The sequence below is a fragment of the Amia ocellicauda genome, chromosome 15, assembly GCF_036373705.1.
Source record: "Amia ocellicauda isolate fAmiCal2 chromosome 15, fAmiCal2.hap1, whole genome shotgun sequence".
Lineage (NCBI taxonomy): Eukaryota > Metazoa > Chordata > Actinopteri > Amiiformes > Amiidae > Amia > Amia ocellicauda.
Genome location: NC_089864.1, coordinates 5,602,873 through 5,624,485, shown reverse-complemented (window position 1 = coordinate 5,624,485; position 21,613 = coordinate 5,602,873). Strand labels below are relative to the sequence as shown.

At 41.6% G+C, this 21,613-nt stretch overlaps 1 protein-coding gene across 1 annotated transcript; it reads left to right on the top strand.

Moving 5' to 3' along the window:
- Positions 1–8,625: 8,625 nt before the first annotated feature.
- Positions 8,626–17,434, top strand: LOC136771923 (hyaluronidase-4-like). Its single transcript, XM_066724498.1, has 4 exons — positions 8,626–8,713; positions 12,796–13,788; positions 15,211–15,300; positions 15,851–17,434. Exons 2-4 carry the CDS (start codon positions 12,823–12,825, stop codon positions 16,250–16,252), a joined length of 1,458 nt encoding a protein of 485 aa, XP_066580595.1. The 5' UTR covers positions 8,626–8,713; positions 12,796–12,822; the 3' UTR covers positions 16,253–17,434.
- The last annotated feature ends 4,179 nt before the right edge of the window (positions 17,435–21,613 follow it).

The window sequence follows — 21,613 nt, the reverse complement described above, 5'->3', positions numbered from 1 at the left end:
CCAGATGACACTGAGAACGGGATCCCAGTCTGATTTGTGAACCTTCAAGTGCGTGTGTGTGTGTGTGTGTGTGTGTACGTGCCTTTTTCTGTGTCTGCTTCTGTGCGTGTCTGTGTGCAAGACTGACAAAATCATTTAGAAAAGACTAGTGGCATTTCAAAGCAGAAAACAAACGTCCATTGTGAAATTAATAATGGGGGGAAAGTTATGAGTTATGAGTTCCTGATTGTTATCTCAAAAGCCCCTTAAAGGAGACTGCCTTCCATCTCAGAGGCAAACCACAATATCACTCACTTCAAATACAGAAAATATGTGAAGTTTCCCGAGGCACAGACAGGGACCGGCCTTCAGCACAGAGAGCGTAGCACAGAGTGCAGGAGTTGAGAGAAGTTTCTGTTTTTTTCCCCTTGGTAAGCTACCAATTTGAGTTTATTCACTGAGTCACCACATAATAGCAGGTTTCTCTGAGGAGGCTCTGGAAGACGTCTTACTTTTTCTTCTTTAACAGGTAGTGGACTTGAAGGCAACCAACATGAAGGTAACTTTTTAAATTTCTCCTGACTGATGTGCCTAATATATTGGAATCAAAATGTCTTTGATTATTTGTTGGTGAAAAGCAGAAACTTTTTCTCAGATAACAAAGTGCATCTTTTGAAATGTTACTGTAGCTTATTTCTGTTTTTATTATTCCTCAGGGTTAAAAATACTAAATAACTGTTCTGATCTGTCTTTAACTTTTACAACGTTTACAGAGCTAAGAATGAATGGGATCATTTGAACATTTTCAATGGTGTTTGAAAACCGCAAAACCAACAATATTAAGGATACAAGATTTAAATCCCTATGCATATAATTGTGTGTGTGTGTTTGTGTTTTTAAGAAAATTAGGACATATTTGTCATTGTACTGCACTTTAGATACAGTATAATGTGACCCACAGATTGCACATGTTCAGTTAAGCATAAACCTGGATACGTATTTATTACCAGTGACAAATGAGGGAAGTTAATATTTTTCTTGGTGCTGGGCTTTGCTTTATGCAGTACTTGCTGATTTGGCCTCCTATGTCTATTACCTGAATGATAGCACACACATCTGACTAATCCCAGAAAGGGCAACAATAAGAAGTTTAGTTGCACTTAGTTTAGTTGGCGTTCTGCCCATGTAAGTGTTTATATACAGTGTTTATATCCAGCCACACGCAAAAACAAAAAACAACTTTAAACACTTCGTATAGTGAGAAATATTTGTATATATATATATATATATATATATATATATATATATATATATATATATAGAGAGAGAGAGAGAGAGAGAGAGTTAAAGGATTGTGGTCTCTTCTCAAACCCAGGAATTCTCATTATAATTTAATGCTCATAAGCTGGTATACCATAAAGTGATCCCAGGGGACCGTAGTGATTTTCAGTAATCAGCCGCCTCCATGATTATGCTGTAGAAAAACAATCGACTGTTTGTTTGTCATGGTCTGTCTCCCTGACGTTGAGCGTGGACGTCTGAAAGCGTCGGAGTCGTTTGGGTGATGGAAGCTGAGTTGCACTTAAAAATAATGACGGATTTAAATGCAGGAGTAATGCATTTTGTTATTCTACGTGACTGTCTTGATTTTGTTTGTTTGACTTGATATTGTTTGTGCATTTTACTGGTTTTGCTTTAGTGTGCATTTAAAATGTAACTGGAGGCCCTGGGGCACATTAGGACGAACATCCTTCCCTCCCATGCAAATAAACACGAGGTACCACTTCTACACAACCTTCAAACCTTTACAGTGTCCTGTTGCGATATTTACGATCAGTATTCTCCATCAGCAGATGATGTCAGTGCTGAATAGTGTATTTGGATTTTATTGTGACTGTGATTTATGTTTAGTTTGAATTTATACATTGAATGCACATTTTAATATAGTACATCTTCCTAAGGAGTTGTAACTGAAGCAGGTACATTTGTTTGAGCTGTAGCCTGGCCCAGAGGTCATCGTAATTGTGTTGTGAATATTGTCTTTCAAGTTCGCTTTCTATTTCTGTGTACTATAACAGCACAGCAGGGACCAACCAATGCTGCTGTGCTGGGGATTGCAATCTCTGGCAGAAATGGTGAGGAACGTCACTGGAAGTACCTGCTGCACACTGTGGGTTTGCAGGCTTGGCGATGCTGCCACAGAACGAGCAGAGCTGTCTGGTCCGGTTTGGCTGTGTGCGTGGGAGCCAAAATGTGCCGCTGGGACTTGATAGACAAATCGGGTGGGAAGAGTCTGACTGCTGTGATCGGACAGTAGCTGTTTTTGTTATATTGACATTTGATTCGCATTGAGAAAATTATTCAGTCGAGGTCACAAAATATCAGCCTGATTTCAGCATTGGAGGCTGGTGGTCGGTTCTAGCAGGGAGGGATCTGAGTGCATGTGAACATATTGATGTCTCCTATTACACAGGATTAGTTAATTTTCGTTCTTTAAAAAACAAAAATGGACTGCTCCATACTCGCTAGAGATCTTCTTCTGTTAGAAATTAATTTGGAAGATTCCTTTATCCAATGTGACAATTAATAATATTTTTTCAGTGTCACTTTTGAAAGCAAAATGGTCTATAGGCTCTGGGGCTCCTGAGGTACAGCTGTATGAGTCCTTTGAGGTTTTCTCTTGCTATACTAGTGTGACTTTCCTGTTCACCTTTCAAAGAGTAGCCCTTTGTAAGAAGTTCAATCCAAAAATCCCAGACAAAATCAAGGAAAATGATTCCATCCAGCCATGATGTCCAATTAAGCGTGCCCATTTAACGACACAGTATTTCAGATTAAAAGAAAAAGATTCATTGTGAGTTTTGGACACAACATGGATATTCATTTATTTAGTTTCCTAGAATAGCTTGAACCAAAAGTACAAGAAAAGATTGTTTCACTCAATCTACCGATATGACCTGCTGCTATGTGTAATAAACCCAAGTTACAACTTACTTAGTTGCTGTGAAAATGGACCACAATCAGACTCCATTAGTGTTTAACCTATTTGTACTATTCCTAGAAATAACGCTTGGTCAGAAATCTGTTCAAAATCGCCACTGTTTGGTGGTGAAAGCATAATGGACGGCTGGGAACATAGGATTCTGGTGTCACCTCCCCCCTCTCCTCCACCATTACATATCTGTGTCAAGCTCGGCGCTGTGGCCTCAGAGTCTTTGTGGGAGGCCTACCGGACCTTAGTAACCCTTAAACAACAACAAATGTTGGTAAAAGAGCACACAATGAGGCTTTTCTCAAATGCATCTTTATTTGGACAGGAAACCGTCGGTGGTTAGAAACCGTCTGTGACATTTATTTTGCCGAGAGCAGTTGTGATCGAGAGCTCGATTCTCTTGGGGCAGAGATTCTGTGTTTTTGTCATATGGATGTTATTCTTTTGCTGACTGCGGTGGGAAAGAGAGAAGAGAAAAATAAATACAATCTTTACCGAGGAGAAAAGCCACCCACTCCTCACTCTTCCTGTGTCCCCCTCCTGAAACTCCTTCTCCAATCATAAAGAGTCAGTCTTACAGATTTATATGTAAAACATGAGTATAGCTGAGTCTGGACTTCAGAAAACCAATGCAACATGGCTGAACTCTCGTCAGGGTGAAAGATCTGTTCTGCATGACTTAGCAAGCGAACAACCCTGTCGAAACAGCAGATTTAACTTGGCTCGGGGGCCGATGCTTGAGGTTGAACTTACTGGTTCTCTTGACCAGACCGATTCAGATTTTTCCACGATTGATACATCACTGCGTAACTTCACTGAAACTGGATCGACCCCACAAATTGCCCCCTGCTCTGTAGAAACCAGGAAATATGTGGATGATGAATATTATATTCCATGTGTTTTTATTTACCGGGGGATTAGTTTCCATGTTCTAACTGGTGCAGGGATAAACCATGTGAAATACTGCCCAGCAGACCAGTTGATCTCCCTGTCACAGACAGAGTGAGAGCGAAAGATCGGTAACGGTGAGTTTTGTATTTGTCAAATTGTTGCTCAGCCTTTTTTCCCCAAATTAGTTTGATATTTGACCTTTGAAAAACTACAATAAATATACAAATAAAATACGATATCAGTAAATAAGGGAAGAGTGGAAGTCCCTCACTGCTGCTGACAACAGGCAGTTTACATTTTTTGTTGTTAAACTGTGCCTGGGACACCCTCGCTGTGTCAAAAGTGGTCAGACCCATCCCCAGTGTGTCGATGGCCGCAGTTCTCCACAGTGCCTCAGAAACACGCATTTTCTTTTGCCTCGGCAGTCGGAGGAATTATAAACAAAATATGTAGGAGGAACATCTGATGAGCTCAACCCCAAAGGAAGAAACTGGGATGACTCACGTCCCTTAGGGAAAACACGATGACATCATGCCCAAACCACAAGATGTGAAGGTGATGCAAACCGTCGCTGCCTGGCTCACACTCAGCACGTTGCTCACCACTGGACGTGGGGTCTAATTGTTTTTTCAATGTGCCGGACAGTGGCAGACTAAGAGGTCAGGCAATAATATCACCTCTCTGTTGTTTTTGTAGAAACTGTGTCAATGCTGCAGTTTTTGTTTTGCTTTTGGACTTTCACTATTATTGTTCCTCTCAGGGTACACCCAAGGAAATAAGAAAGAGCAATTAAGTAACACAAATATAATTCACAACAAGAATATATTTTTTAAACACACTGTGTAACACAATTTCTGTTCCTGGGTAGTAAGTGTTATTTCCTAATTGCTTATGCCTCAAAAGTATTGAAAATGTCTATTATTCCCCACAAACTTTCCTTTTTTGACGAGGACAGTGATATTTTGAAATTTAACTATTTCCAATATCACTGTCCTGGTCACCTGCGACATGGTGACATAATTTCAAGTAGTTTCAACTAAATGATTAAATATATATTATTAAATATATAACAGTAGTAGAAATCTGGAAAGTTACAAATGTGTTGAAAGCGTCATGTCTAATACACATCTTATGTATAAAATAAACGTCAAGCCCCTCACCCAATCAGGTTGTCTGTCATTGCACGATTTGATTGCTGTTTAATACTAATTGTGGTGTGTTTAATGTCATTTTGAACTTGGATATGACATGTCACCCTATCCGATGCAATACATGTAATAACAATAGTATAGTAAACAGTACAACTTCAGAGACCGTGATTGTGAATATCATTACATCAACCTACTGTTGTGAAGAGTACAAGCTCTCTGTCTGCAAGCGATGCTGGCGTTGTTTTTCCACTGTGCTGCGTCTCAACCCTGGTCTCCGGCTGCCCTCAGTGGAAGTGACAAAGCCATTTAAAAGGAGCCAATCAGTCTGTCCAAGACAGCTCCACTTCCCCTGCCCCTCAGTTTAAAACCACTGCAGCAAAACAGGCTTTTTTGTAATGGAAAACAGATGTGGTGTTGGTGCATTGTTAAAACGGTCTGTAAGACGCGGCGATGAGGGTCGCCCTGCACAGCCTACAGACACGGTTTCTGATTCGGGATCGGCCATTGTTGTCTGCAAAGAGACACTTTCATTCAAAACTGTTGTAGATGTGCTTGGGGTGGAATATGTGGAAGCAAGGCAACCAGACTTATTCCAGGTCTGAAGGGAATGTCCTACTGAGAGACTGAGGAACTGAACCTTTTCACCCTGGAACAGAGGAGACTACGTGGGGACTTGATTCAAGTCTTCAAAATCATGAAAGGCATCGACCACATCAAACCAGAGGAGCTTTTCCAGATCAGCAGGGACACACGCACCCGGGGACACAAATGGAAATTGGGCTTCAAGGCATTCAAGACAGAAAACAGGAGACACTTCTTCACACAGAGAGGCGTCACAATCTGAACAAACTCCCCAGCGATGCGGCTGAAGAGACAATTTGGGAACTTTCAAAAACAGACAGGATAGGATCCTTGATCACTTAGTTATTAATGGACACCAAACAAGCACGATGGGGCGAATGGCCTCCTCTCGATTGGACACTGTCTTATGTTCTTAAGGTGTAAAGTACTGTGAGAAGAGTGGACAAGCTCTTAGCCTTGGGAAACTGTATAGATCTGTAATTGCTGACATACCTAAACAGATCAATATGTACATTTTCCAAGTATGCTGGGAAAGTGGGGAGGCTGTGTGTGATTCCTGTTTGTCTATTGCGTCCACCTCGGGAGACACACACACCTCCAAAGATGTACAGAACAGGATTGAAGTACCCCACCCCCACCAGCCAAAAAACAGCCCTATAACTTGTGTATGTATGTGTTTATTGATTGTGTGGTGTCTAAAAACATGTAGCTTAGCCCACACAAATGTGAATTTTACCAGCTCTCTATCATGATGTGTTAGTGGACTGGTGTTCAAATAAAATAAGGACAATTTAATTTGATTTCACTAGATTTAATCAGGCAGGAAAGTCCTTTAGAGCACATTGTACCAAACATCGCAGCTTACCTGGCTGAAGGTGTAAATGTTCGAAGGCCGTGGGAGACAGACGGACCTGCCCAGCGAGGATAAGTACTTGTCTCCCTGTCGATGGAAAAGTGATTAAGACAATAAAAGATTTCAAACACAGCACTTACCACACTTTATTTCAAATACCACGGAAAGGGGTAAAGGATGGTCAGAGTCCTTCTGGAACCAGGACTGGAATTGCAATTGCCTTGTTTAACCGCTGCGGTCTTCCCTCGTTCTCCTCTTATTATTATTATTTTTATAATAATTTTTATAATATTATTTCCTCTGGTGGCTGTCCCAGGATTTACAATCTGAACTAGAAAAGGGAAGAGACATTCATATTTGCTTATTTTGCACAGACTGTTTTTGTACGAATACAACTGACCCGAATCTCTCCTAGAATCCGGGTGCCGAGCCAGTCTGAGCTTCTGACTGGCCCAAAACGGGTGGCTGTAAATTAACTATCCCGGCTGCGAGTTTCTCTCGCTATATTTGAGCATCTCTGAGAGAGACGTCTGTGAATCTGTTCCTGTTTAGTGTGACTGTTTACATTATTGGAAGATTTTAGTTTTAGTTTTATCTAGTGTATTTATTGCCTTTGTGATCTTCCCTGATTGTGTTTATTTTGTTATTTGTTTTGCACAGCCTTTGTGCCCTGTGCATGCCAAACCAAACCTGTTTAAATAAAACAATTGTTATTACTTACCTCCTGCTGCTGTGTCTTGGGGTCCGATCGAGCTGCCCGGGGAGAGAATTCGAAGGGGGTTGCGAGTTCCTCTCTCACTCATCAGTTGAGGTGGCATAGTGGTTTTGTGATTCACACCGAACTCCCTCAGCCGTGACATTTGTTGCATATTGTGTCCAGAGTGTGTGGTAAATGGAAACCTCCTACACAAAGAGTAAGAATCGTGCCCAAACAAAAGAAACAGGGCTGTGGTGAGGAAGGGGAGTTTCATACATAACCTGACCTGCACTGAATGAATGCAGTCTTTGCAAGGCAACTTTAAACGTTTGCTCCTCCAGATAGTTGCAAATCTCCACCCTTAATTATTTTTTTCATTTCTTTTTATTTTATTTCCTGGCACACTTAATCTCGATCGATTGACACCTTTAACAGAAAGCTTGGCAGAAAGCACCCTGTCGACTGGCTCAGTTTTAATAGATCAGGGCATTGTGTTGGGACAGAGTTGTTTCTCTCTGCTGTCTGCAGTAAGAGTGAGAGAGACAGGGAGAGAGAAGAAGGAAGAGAGAGAGAAAGTAGATACCCCAGCTGGGAGACAACACCTCCCCTGCAAAAGCTCAAACTAACTACAGCCAGGAGCAGCGTCCCTGCTTACTTGATCAAGTGGTCAAGATGGGCAGTCCTGGTCTAAGGGATTATGACCTGTTAATGTCACATCATAAAGGAGGGAGGTGGCCCTGGGGGGGACGTCAGTTGTGCTGGATATCAGTTGAGGGCAGACTGCAGATCTTCAGAGGGGGAAGAAAACACACACACACACACACACAGACACACTCAAAGAATGGGACCATAGCATTCGATACTGCTCTTTGCTTGTGGTGAGTGCCTACGGTTCAACACAAAAATGTTATTGAAAACTAAATCATAGATGGTGTTCAAAAGGAAAAACATTCCCTGGACAACTGAGCTGTTGCATTTTGGAGTATTAATGCTCAAATGGTGAAACATCATCATATTGGTCTTAAAGTAGAAGTTAGAGATCAGTGTATTGCACTGATTGTCTAAACTCGGATGCAGGACAAAATCCAAGGTAGAGCAGGTTATTGTTACGCTGTGAGGCTTTGTAAAGCGCAGTTGTGAGTGTGGATGAAGGGCGTAGGAAACATCACACAGTGCGTCGGACTGTATATTAAACAACATAGCACACTGCAAGACTCGTAAAGCACATGTGCTCGTACTAAGCCCTGCTAATGCTAATTAATCTGGATGACTGTAAGAAGGTAGAGATCATCTCTGTCTTTAACACACTGATGCAGACATGTAGTCAATGGGATCAGCATGAATCTTTGTCCTCCTGCATGATTTTAATCACACTGCGCTGTGGTTTTTCTTCGTGCGTCTGTTTTTTTTTTCCTCAAATCCCCTCCTCTTCAGGAAACTTTCCATTCAGTATAAAACATTTTGGGTGGCTTGTGTTTCAGATTGTGCAGACTGAAGCCAACCCTAGTCTTCTAATAACCCAACTGCTGTTTTCTTTCTGGAGCTCTGGAGCTGACGGGAACCCATGGGTAAATTTAATTTTTTTGAGGTTTTCATTGCCATTTATTACAAACTTAAACTTCTTAGACCTGGTAGTAATATGCTTGGTTTTTGCTTGTTTGAAAAATGTTTTCTATTTTTGGATAACACAATTTATAAAAATCTTACATGGATTTTTTAAAAACATGCCTTTAACCTGGAACATAAAGTCTTAACTACAGGCATGAAGGTTTTTAATTGCATTTGACAGACTTTTGTGTTGGATTATTGTTAATGAGCCACTGTTTATTACAGATATTTTCATTTTAAATTTAAAAGGAGCATATCATTCTTATTCCTTTGGTTCCTCTTTAAGAGACACTTTCTCACTTGAAACATGCCACTTGCCTAGCTATTGTGTGAGTCTGTGTGTTTTGTTTTTGTATTTTTTCTTCAGCACATCTCTGCAGCTCTGCATTAGAGCACAAATAACAGGACCGTGTAATGTCACTACAAAGATAGGGGTGAAGAAGGAGACACAGTTTTTTAAAGAATTGAAAAGTATCCCTCATATATGCAACAGACACTTTCTGTGTATCTAATTCGGCACAAAAACAGTACAAATGTATGGTATAGCTATTTGTTTGCTTATTTGTTTAATTCCTTTTAAAGCATCCACACACTTCCCAGTTCACACTCCCTTGTCAGAAGAGAGGCAGGTGGGTTTGCAGTTGCATATGCTCTCCCTCATCTGTTTACTTCCCTCAGTGGCGTGGAATATGGCAAGCTGTTGTGACATTTAATCCATAATTTCTGATATCAAAAATTTAATTTCTGATATCAAGAATACATTTTTTGATATCAAAAATACAATTGTTGATATCAAGAATGATCTGCTATTTTTTATATCAACAACTGTATTTTTGATATAAAAAATACATACTAATTAGCATCTGGTTTCGGCTGCTTTCCGTGTTATAGTTACTCCCCTTCTTGGGAAAAGACCCCCAGTAGATGTGAATAACTGAGCTCTCAGACTGGCCTCCTCTCATTGTTAATGTCTGACACTGCCCTGGTCACTGCTGAACAACCTCAGCGATGTTGCCATTCTCTACTGCCATTGCTCCTGTTTATTTGTGTGTTTCTCATTGATAGTTTGTACCATATGCATTTATCGTATATCAAATGAAAGAACAAGTTGTGGCTTGTCGTATTATAAGGGCTAATCGGCTGACAGAGTACAAACAAAAACTTGAGCAGATGCAAATTAGTCCTGTACACTCTGAGAAATGGCCGATTTCGGAAGCCTGGAGCTCAGGCCAGGAAGACCCTACATACGCGAGTCAGATCCTGGTCCCTAGTTTATATACTTTATTTTATTATATATATTTTGATAAACTTATTTGATACATTTATTTATAATGATCTGAAACTAATGGCTAATGGGGCGGAGCGTAAAGGGTTAAGTTACACATCAACGGATGCTAATTAGTATGCATTTTTGATATCACAAATTCAATTTCTGATATCAAGAATACAATTGTTGATATCATTAGTTAATTCTTGATATCAGCAATTGTATTTTTATATCAAGAATTGTATTTCTGATATCAGCAATTGTATTCTTGATATCAAAATGCATGCTAATTAGCATCCGGGTAAGGTTTAATCGTCACAGTGCTTGCCATAGTGGAAAGGGTTAACAGCAGGTACCGCGGTGAGCCGAGAGCAGATCAGACGGTGCAGTACCTCCGCGTCCCTGTGGGGGCGCCACCGCTCAGCCTGCGCTCTGTCGGAGGCCTGTCTTCAGTTTCCCCCGATGGTTTCAATTAGGATGTGTGACATCTGATGCTGCCGTTTGTTCTGGGGAATTAGTGGTGAGGCGTAATTGTTACTATTCTTCTTTAGGACGGGCTTCTCAATCTCAATGGACCAATTCATAAGATGAGTCTTGCAGTTAAAGGCTGAATAATTATTATTATATGGCTTAGCAGACGCCCTTATCCATTGCTACTACAGCTACTAGACTACTATTATTACCACTACATTGCTATTACTATTAATGCCATTGTTACTACTACTAATAGGATTAGCATTGCTACAACGACTACTACTATTATTGCAGCTATGGCTACTGATACTGTTGCTTATCTTTATGGTGATATAGATTCCCGAACAGAGTTATAAAGTGATTAAAATAAAAATAAAAAGTGAGAACTGCACAGCTTTGAATAACCCAATCTCTTAAAATATATAGATTCATATCTATGGGAAATGCAATGTTATGGAGTTTGCTTCTGCATGTTGATGCACACAAGTTCATTTGAAGTGGAAATTGCATTCATGTTTTGGAGAGACTCAGATCTAAGTCTTTAGTTTAATGGCCAGTCGCTTGGATTTAAGCTGACTATAAAACACAGAAAGAAAGAAAATACTTTGTTAAACTTGAATCATAATTGTGTATTTCTGTGGTGTCCAACAGGAACGATTAAAGCCATATGTTTTCAGTACTGGCTTAGCAACTCCACAGAAGCCACAGCGTTTACCTAAATGACTTTGTATTAAGGTTAAATACATTTAAAGAAAATGCTTTTAAAGGCAGAAACAACTTTAAAAAACACAGTGTTTTAGGATTTTGAATTATTATATTATTTACTGGAGTGGTAATTTGGCCTGTCCAGTGACTTCAGACATTTATATATAAAAATAACTTTGTAGAGAAAGACAAAACTCTATGTAAACAATTGTAAGGTTCAGATTCAAACTAACACAAATCTAAAGCAATCTCTTGAAAACACCACCACCTTGTGGTAGAAAAATACATCGCTTCAAACTTTTTTCACTCTTCAAGTTTAGTTTACAGATTTTGCTCCCCTGACTGTGGGTACCTGACTCTCTGTCACAGTGTCCCCTGACCGTGGGGACCCGACTCTACTCGTTAAATCCCTCATTTTGAAATGCGTTCAGCAGTTGTTCCATATAGTGTGTGGTGCCCCCGTTTCACCCGTCATGACACATATTAATTAACTTAAAACAAAGCCCTTGTGTTTAGAAGTCTTAGTGGGGTTACTGTTGGGTAAAACCCTGATAATCCTGGATGTGGGATATTCTCCATCATCACTCACAACATTGCACACTGGGAATGTCTCCATCTCTCAACAGATGCAGCCCGTTGAAGGCACTCTGTTGTGCATTTTCTTTAGATTATAAAACCACTGTGGATTTTTTTTTGTCTTTTTGTCATTTTTGTTTGCATGGCTCCTTACTGACTCCTTCCAATAGACAGTGTAAGAAGGTGTGAACAGGTGTGATTAATTCATTGGGTATAGCCTGTTTAGCCTGGGTGCTGAAACCCTCGGGAGAGGCGTCCAGAGGAATATTGTGTTGTATGGTCTTAGACTAGAACATTATTAGACATATTCTTTTTAATCGGAACTTCCTTCCTACTTGTATTCCAATATGGAATCTCATTGCTCCTGAAATCTGACTGGGATCCTTTGCTCTCATGCAGCAGAAGTGAGACTTCCTGGCCAGTCTATTGCATGGTGTCAGTCCACGCGCCTCCAATAAACAGGACCTCTTGCGCTCTAATTTTGGTAAGAGGTATTTGTGTCCTCTGGAAGCCGTGTCTATTATTTGAGCTGCGTGGGTAGGACACTGAGCGCTGTGGTGCGGGGTTTGGTCAGATCTCTGTGTGTGAGCTGCGGCTCAGTCTGTAACCCGTGTGAACTTTAACTGGAGGCTAGAGATTAAATTACTTCATCAGGGCGCAGACATTAAGACCACCCTGTCATATAAACTGCTTCACTAATATGCAGTACATTCTGATATCAATTGAATCAATGAACACCCTGGAGTTTCAGAAAGTACAAGGAACATATACCAAAAAAAAACACGTCAAAAGCTGTACAGCCGTAATATCTACATAGAAGTCACTTCCTCGGACAAACAGTAGATGTACCTATCTCTCTATCTCTCTATCTCTCTATCTCTCTATCCATCCTTGTTAAATTGTGTCCTTGCCATGAAAATCCCACAATTAATGGCTTTCAATATTTCACCTGAGAATACAGAATAACCAACTCTTAGTAACCAGGGTTTGTTGTTCCCTTCCTTGTCCTCATTGTTCTAGGTTGACTGAAACCGGAACACCTCTGAGATGACTAGAACGATGAGAGGAAGGACCCCCAACGCCGCATCTCTCCATGCTACTCCTCTTGCTTGTGCTCTGACCTGCTCCTGGGCGCTGGTCCTCATCAACTCCGCCCTGGCCCTGAAACCTGCCAAACTACCCCTAATAGGAAGGAAACCTTTCATCGCCGCCTGGAACGCCCCTCTGGACCTCTGCACCATGAAGTACAACGTCAGCGCCGACCTCAGCATGTTCCATATCGATGGCAGCCCGAGAGCGACGCGAACTGGGCAGAACGTGACCATATTTTACGCCAACCGTCTGGGACACTACCCCTTCTACACGGAGCAGGGCGCGCCGGTGAACGGGGGTCTCCCGCAGAACTGCAGCTTGGACTCGCACCTGCAGAAGGCCGATAGGGACATCCGCTTCTACATCCCCTCGGAGAACTTTAGTGGCCTGGCCATCATAGACTGGGAGTACTGGAGGCCGCAGTGGACGCGTAACTGGCACAAGAAGGACATCTATCGGAGGAAGTCCCGGGAGCTGATCTCCAGCGCGTATGTCAACGTCTCCGCTGAGCAGGTGGAGGACCTGGCGAGAGACAGATTCGAGAGGAGCGCCAGGGCTTTCATGAAGAGGACCGTCCAGCTCGGGGTACAGAGTAGACCCAATGGACTGTGGGGCTACTACCTGTACCCCGACTGCCACAACTACAACCTCCACGAGCACAACTACTCCGGCTCCTGCCCGGTGTTGGAGAGCCTGAGGAATGATGAGCTCTTCTGGCTGTGGAACAGCAGCACGGCCCTGTTCCCCTCCGTGGCCATAAAGAAGTCCCATGCGGACAGCATCAGCAACCTGCACTTCTCCCAGTTCCGGGTCCTCGAGTCACTCCGGATCGCGTCCATGACATCCTTGGATTTCGACTTGCCCACCTTTGTCTACACTCGGCTTGGGTACCGGGATGAAGCGCTGTCGTTTCTCTCAATGGTAATTATCCATGAAAGAGGAGGGTGGGAGGGGGGGGTGTTGGAACTAGAGCGCAAGACACCAAAGGTTTCTGATCTGGGAGGCCAGTGTCTCATGAGTGTGTCATAGGAAGGCATGGGTCTGGAAAGTACAGCTGGATTGAACCAGCGGATTAATATCTACCCATACTGTATTACAATATCCTGTCAGTCTGCCACATATACCTCTTGTTCTGCATCCCTTGTGTGAGGAGCCACAGTATAAGAATGAGTTAGAAATCTGCAGATGCATCTGTTTTGCTGTCCTGAAGTGCACTTCCCAAACTTTCACTGATTATAAAATTAGGTCAGTGTGGTCAGGTGATCCACATTAGTCCACAAGTGGCACCAGCTGTTTCACAGATGACTCTCGTTAGTGTAGACTGACGAGTGTAGCAGAACACACTGTGCTGGGAAAGGGACTCTGTATATGAAACAGCACATGCAAACTTTATTATTGCTATCATTTAACATTTACGTTTACATATATCGTACAGAATCATAATTTCCTGTTTAAACCTTTCTGAATACTAATCAATCAGATGAAACTGAACTCTCTCAGTCAGTAGCGTCTGACGTCAGTTCTTGTAAATCAGTTGTTAAACAAAAAAGCTTTAAAACTGTCCGAACAGTTTCCACACAGCTTTGCTAAAGAAGTGAAGTAAATGACAAAGGGAAGGACGGCAGGTTGTGTCTATGAATATTCCTCACCGCTCACGTCAGATCGGACCTCCTGTCACTGTCTGGCCAGCATGAGCTCATCCACCAATTAGCCACTTCCAATTGCAGGGTGTCTGATGATGTAAAACTGGAGCCTCTAAAAAAAGAAAGCAAAATGAAAACGCATATTATTATTATTATTATTATTATTATTATTATTATTATTATTGAAGAACAAACCATGTGTTTGTTTTGCTGGATCTAATATATGTGCAAATTTGAATATGATAATAATGTCTATACGGGTTCTAGGTTGTGTTCTGACGTTCTGACTACACACATCCCAGCTCTATGCAATCCTGCATATCTGTGAATATCAACAGCACCATCTGCTGGTGACATAGGGTTGTTTGTTTGTTTATTTATATATTTATGTAATTTGATTTCTTTCAAATTCATCAAGAGTCATACCGATGCCAGAACCAGGGATCAGTCTGCCTTTTGTAGTGAAGTATTTGTAAAGTTTTATCAATGCTAAGCAAAGCAAAGATTTACACATGTTTCAGATTCAGTCATGGCAAAATACAATATTTGAAGTTTTGGTCTTGCAGGCTGTAAAGTATTTCAGATGACATTGGCTGCTCTGCCTGGTTTCATAACATAAATATACAATAGGACTGATGTGTGGTAAATATTGACACTTGGTTTATCATAAAGCCTTCACCATGTATTCATTCCCCTGTAGAAAGACCTGATTCACACCATTGGAGAGAGCGCTGCGCTGGGAGCCGCAGGGTTCGTAATCTGGGGAGACATGAACCTCACCTCCTCCAGGGTATGTCTCGAGGTTTTACCCCCTCACCTTTCCCTTTCTGTACTTAGATATTATAATACCCGCCCCCTAGTGTGCAAACTCATCTCTCTTTGTGTTTGCAATTAGATGAATACCTTCCACAACAATAACCACATATGTACCTTCATCAGCGACGTCGGCCTTTGTGGAGACATGCTGGATAAAAGCCTCTCCCACTGGTCGTCCCACTCAGTTCGCCTTTTTTCCAGGTTACGTCAGAAAAACTTCCATAATCTCATCCTCCCATCTCTTGTGTGCTTTTCCCTGAACCCCGAGATCCGTTCCGTAGCTTCTTCCGCCCATCTCCGCTCTGCTCTTCTTCCGTTGAGTGCCATTTAAACATCTCCACATGACGTCACCCATGTCTGTGTGTTTTTAGATGATCCCTTCATTTATTTTACCTCACCTCTTAGCCAATATGGTCCGTCCCCATCAACCTGTGTTGGTCTGAAAGCTGACACTGACCATAGATGTTTCTCAAGCAACTATTCTTCCATTGACGAGAGTTCTCTCCCCTCTATCTCTATCCCAGCACAACTGCTCCAAGGTGAAGTCGTTCCTGAGCCACACACTGGGCCGCTACATCACCAACGTGACGCGGGCTGCCGAGGTGTGCAGCGACTTCCTGTGCCAGAGCAACGGCCGCTGTGTGCGGAGGGACTGGCAGGCGCCGCACTACCTGCACCTGAGCGCCGACAGCTACCGCATCCAGTCCTCCGAGGAGGGGGGGGCGCTCAAGGTCACCGGGTGGCACTCAGAGCAAGAGCTGGCCGAACTGCAGGCCAGGTTCACCTGCCACTGCTACCAGGGGTACGAAGGGGACAAATGCGACAGCCCTGAGGAGACACAGGCGCCCGACAGCACTGCAGGCCGACCTCTGACTCCCCTCACACTGGTCCTGTTGTTGTTGTGCGTCACCAGCTTTGCTTTATGAAAAGCCAAGACACCTTTAGTGCGTCCACTACTGACAGACTATTGCTGGCGAATTCATCACACTGCTGGCTCTAAGCCCGGCGGCTCTTAGTGTAGCTTTTATACTGGTTTATAATGATGAGAGTTTATTTTTATACCATTTGATATGAGCCAGCCATGACACCATGTTGTTAAAGAGGTATGTTTTTATTTTGAAGTGCTAAGACATTTTAAACTACTGCACTACAGGTGACATAATAATCATTACATCTACAGAAAGCCTGGCACAGTGACTTCAGGACTAAAACCACCCATGCAACCTATGTTATTAAGCTATACTGTGTTTTTACTTGAAAAAATAATATTGGTACAGGTGTGATTAAGAGATCTGAGGGTGAAGCTTTAAACTAATACCGATTGAAATGTGAACACAATATAAGTAAATTGAAGTGATTCATTTTGTTTGATTTTAGATGACTTGCCAAATAATAAATAAATACTGGGCACATTGACACAAATGTATCAAGTTAGGTAAACACAATTCAAAAAGTGCTTCATTGTTTTCCCTGAGAGAGGTTAAAAACTCAGGTCTCAGGTCAAGAGATATGAGACAATATTTATTTTTCTCATCTGTTCCTCTTATTTGTTTTAGTATAAAATGAAATAAATTGTATCCATTAACAAAATGAAATACGTTGATCAAATAGCTTATAGAAAAACAATATTTTATATGCACAAAACCAAAGTGTCTTTTTTTAAGCCAGAACGAGACAAATGTAAACTTTACAGTCGTTCTATTCTTGTGTACTTGAATATAGTGTTTGAGAATTACTCATTTCTAGAATATGCCATCTTATACTGTGTGTTTATATACGCACAATTTGTATCAAAATGAATGTGTATTGAGATTTTTCTTCATAAAGAAATGTGTTTAGGAGATCTGCACTTTATGACAGGGAGGGACTGTTAGCCTGTATTTGTTTCTTGATTAAATCCAAACTGTGGGAATAAAACGTTTCCTTCATGCAGTTATGATGATATATGCTAAAGGAATAAAAATAATGTGTACTGTTGAAAAATAATTTTCTTAAATCAAACAGTCACAATGAATCTAGAACTCAAGAAACATTTTTCTTATCTGTATTTGCTGTAAAAATGTTAATGGAGAACACGTTTTTACAGGTGAATTTTATAGCATTAAAAACAAATGCATTTTTTCAAAAACAAAGTCCTACTTCGATCTTCATTAAATGTTTCAGTTTTATAATGGCCACAAGCTTTGAAGCTCATGACATGAGGGGAATGAGGAGCTAAACTAACAAATTAAATGACCCCTGCAGGTCAGGCAAACACTGCCAATGCATTCAAGGAAGAGGCTGAAGCTAGTTTTCTCCTTGAGATGTCCTATGGCTTCTGGGTCCCCAGCTTTGACGTTCACCATCCTTGTGCAGGTCCTCACTTCTCTGCATGGCTCTTAGTTATTAAACTAACTGTGGGCTTAATTGACAGAATTTAACAACACCCCCTCTGCTGTACCTCCCCATTCTTCTATATTCAAACTCCTCACTAAAGTATAGTAGGGAATGTTGGTGGGGAATTTATTTTGGCATTCTTGGCAGATTTGATTGAAACGCCAATTATACTTTCGCCAAACAAGCGGTCGCACATCTGAATACCTTGCTGGGGGAAGAGGCAATAGTTAACAGTACTGATTTGACCAGCAATTTCTAAACTGCAGCAATGGCAATGTTAAAATTCTGTGTTTAAGCAGATAGACCTGCCTGCAGTACCTGACATCACCAAGCCTGGTCCAGCAACTGTCAATTGCCTTCTGATAAAATTCGATCTTGCGTACCATGGAGGTCTTCAGCTACAGTCTCATCTAACAGTTTCCAAGCCCTTCTGCTCTTTCCCATACTCTGCAGAAGAAACTCTCTCAGTGTCTTTTAGTTCCAACGGACCACTTCAAATAAATATCAGAGGAGAAAGCTTGGTGGAGGCCTGTCGAGACAGTTCTCCTCGTCTCAGAGGAAACACATGGGCTCTGTGGCCACCATGTAAGCAGCTGATGCCATAGCTACCTCCTCTTCCTCGGTGGGATACAGAGATCAAGCTTTCGTTGGTTATATTTCAAATGGCACAAATGGCACCACCGAGGCCCTCATGCTATCCCCATGATTGAGTGTTTCAGCCACAAAGTCCGTTGGTTCTAGTCACTGCCAGTGTCCTGTTTGGTTGATTTAGCTGGGCACCGCAAAGCTTCCATTGTCTATTCTTGAGAAATCACACAAAGCCCACAATTAATAGTGGCAGCTGGCTTGTTTGTTAGTGTGGTAGGATTTACCAGGATGTGGCATTTTGCCATGGACATAGGAGAGGAGAGACAAAACGGTGTGCTTTGTGTGCTGATAGGTTTTTTCTCATAGTTTCTACACAGGCTGCCACTGCCAAATACTTCAGTCTTGAGGAGTGCTGAGGTGCTGAGAGAGTGAGAAAGATTCACTTGCAATATATAAGCTTGTCATCATACCATGAGCACATCAGCGCACTGTTGCAAGTTGACAATACTTAGATGGACTAGTGCTGCTGTTGTGACAAACACATGGCAGCGTCTGCATTAGTATGAAAACAATATGGACATAAGAACAGCATCACAACTCTCATAAAAGCATAAATTAACATTTTAAAAGTTTATAATGATAGCTGTTGTGAGGAATATGGCTCGTCCTTTTATCTCTTTGGTGAGCTCAGGTAATTAGGAACTGAATGCGTAATAATTAGATAATATTCAGGTGTGGGCTGACAGCTGGCAGATGAAATTCAATGTGGACAAGTGCAAGGTATTACATGCAGGTAACAATAAAGTCCACTATAATTACACTATGGGAGGAATAGTACTAGATGAAGTAATGCATGAGAAAGACCTAGGAGTCTTTGTGGACTCCTCACTTCCTCCATCCAAACAATGTGGGGAAGCAATAAAAAAGGCAAACAGGATGTTAGGGTATATTATTGCTGCTCTAGAGGCAGTTCAGAGGAGAGCAACCAGACTTATTCCTGTTCTGAAGGGAATGTCCTACTGAGAGACTGAGGAACTGAACCTTTTCACCCTGGAACAGAGGAGAGTATGTGGGGACTTGATCCAAGTCTTCAAAATCATGAAAGGCATCGACCACATCAAACCAGAGGAGCTTTTCCAGATCAGCAGGGACACACGCACCCGGGGACACAAATGGAAATTGGGCTTCAAGGCATTCAAGATGGAAAACAGGAGACACTTCTTCACACAGAGAGGCGTCACAATCTGAACAAACTCCCCAGCGATGTGGCTGAAGAGACAATGTGGGAACATTCAAAAACAGACTGGATAGGATCCTAGGATCACTTAGTTATTAATGGACACCAAACGAGCACGATGGGGCAAATGCCCCCCCTCTCGTTTCTCACCTTTCTTATTTTCTTATGTTCTTAAAAACCCATGTGCAGCTCAGATGGGGATCTCCAGGTCTATTCCTTGTTCAGTGTGGATGAGCTATGTTCACATAACATCACTCCTATGCCTGACACAAACTGGAGCAGCGCAGCTTGGACTTCATCCTTAGGTTTCGAATCAAATTAGAGTTTATTTTAAGGGCTGGATTCAAAGATCTGGCACTAGTCTTGGTCTACCCAATGTTATTTTAGATAGGGTTTTCCAAGACTAGTACTAATCAATGGCAGTGAAACCACCTGTATCAATACAGTAATTAATCAAATATTTATTTAGCAAGGATAACATTTTCTAACACAAACTTCCAGAAACAATACAAGTTTTCTGAACGATAAGATAACGTAACCTACCATAGCTAGGTAAGGTAAGGTAAGCTAAGAAAGAAAACAATTTTAAAACATCTTTATTAGAACAATTTCTAGTTTTGTAAGAGCACCACATTGACAAAATGTTTGTGGTCTAAGACAAGATGACACATTACAATTTACTGTAGAAGAGAGTTAGGACCTTCCAAATGGTAAGATCCTAACATCTTAAGTGCTAAATTTTCCAAAAATCTCCAATAATAGCCTTTCCAAGGTCAGTAAACAGGTGTCCTGTACAAACGGGAATATTTCTATTACCTGAATGAAAAGGGTGTAAGGTTGGATAGCAGATTGATGAAATGACAAGTCTTTAAGTCAGGTGAGATAAACACGCTAAATAGTTTAAAACTGCAGTAAAGAGGTAGCTGCCAGGGTTTCTGTGCTGTGTTGTGTAGTTTATGGGTTTTTGTGTGTGTGTGTGTTTTACAAATGTTTTTCTTTCTTTAAAACTTACTGTGGTTTTAAGTATAATGATTAATGAATAACAACATGCTTATTTGCATTTTGTGGGATCTCCAGGTCTATTCCTTGTTCAGTGTGGATGCGCTATGTTCCCATAACATCACTCCTATGCCTGACACAAACTGGAGCAGCGCAGCTTGGACTTCATCCTTAGCCTTCAAATCAAAGTAGAGTTTATTGGAAGGGCTGGATTCAAAGATCCGGCACTAGTCTTGGTCTACCCAATGTTATTTTAGGTAGGGTTGTCCAAGACTAGTGCTAATCAGTCAGTCACTGTCTTCCTGATAAGAGTCTTACAACCTCACAAGCTTGAGAGCCGCACTCTTTGCAGCAGTAGATCCTGCTGTAATTTGTCCACTTGCCATACACCCTCCACAGTGTTATGTGATAAAAACTACACAAGATGTTTCTGAACTGTCTTTTACCGTTGCCAGGTCCCATCATCTTTGCTTCATCATGCTGTCTAACTGCTACTGTCGTTGTTGGTGGTTGTGGTTTTTTGTTTGGCAAACTTGATTTTCATTTCAGTATTTCATGTATTTTTTTATTTTTATCCTTTCATCACGGCTCACCAATTTGGCTGACAACTTCAGGTCCAAGTTTAATGAAACAGTATCTCATTCTCTTTAAACACCTCCCTAGCTGTGCCGTCTTGTGGTTTCTGATATGTTTTCACAGAGTGGGAGTGAGGCTGGATAAGTGCCCCATGTACCGCGCTGAGACATTGGCTGTGAACGGCAGGTTGTGCTCCCGATTTGCCCTGATTAATGAAGGAACAAGGTGTTGCTACTTCCCAAAATCAGCAGAAGAAGGAAAAGGCATATCCTGGGACTCAAAGATCAGGCTTGAGCACACAACTGATATGGATGGGAACAAGTAGAATACAGGCCAGAGGATGTGAGAGTGGAGCCCACAGGATCTTGTTGGCTGTGATGGAGGTGATTGGTCAACCAATGGGATGTCTTCAGAGCCGGCCGGGGGACTGCCTTCGATAAGTGTGATACATCCCTGATTTAGCACATGATTTATAAGGGCAATGAACACACTCCTTCAAACAGAAACAAAC

Excerpts from the sequence above, each read along its gene's own strand:
- LOC136771923 (XM_066724498.1), top strand. The coding sequence starts at position 12,823 with ATGACTAGAACGATGAGAGGAAGGACCCCCAACGCCGCATCTCTCCAT. Across the intron at positions 13,789-15,210 it reads CGCTGTCGTTTCTCTCAATG|AAAGACCTGATTCACACCAT; the intron begins GTAATTATCCAT and ends ATTCCCCTGTAG. Across the intron at positions 15,301-15,850 it reads TGAACCTCACCTCCTCCAGG|CACAACTGCTCCAAGGTGAA; the intron begins GTATGTCTCGAG and ends TCTCTATCCCAG.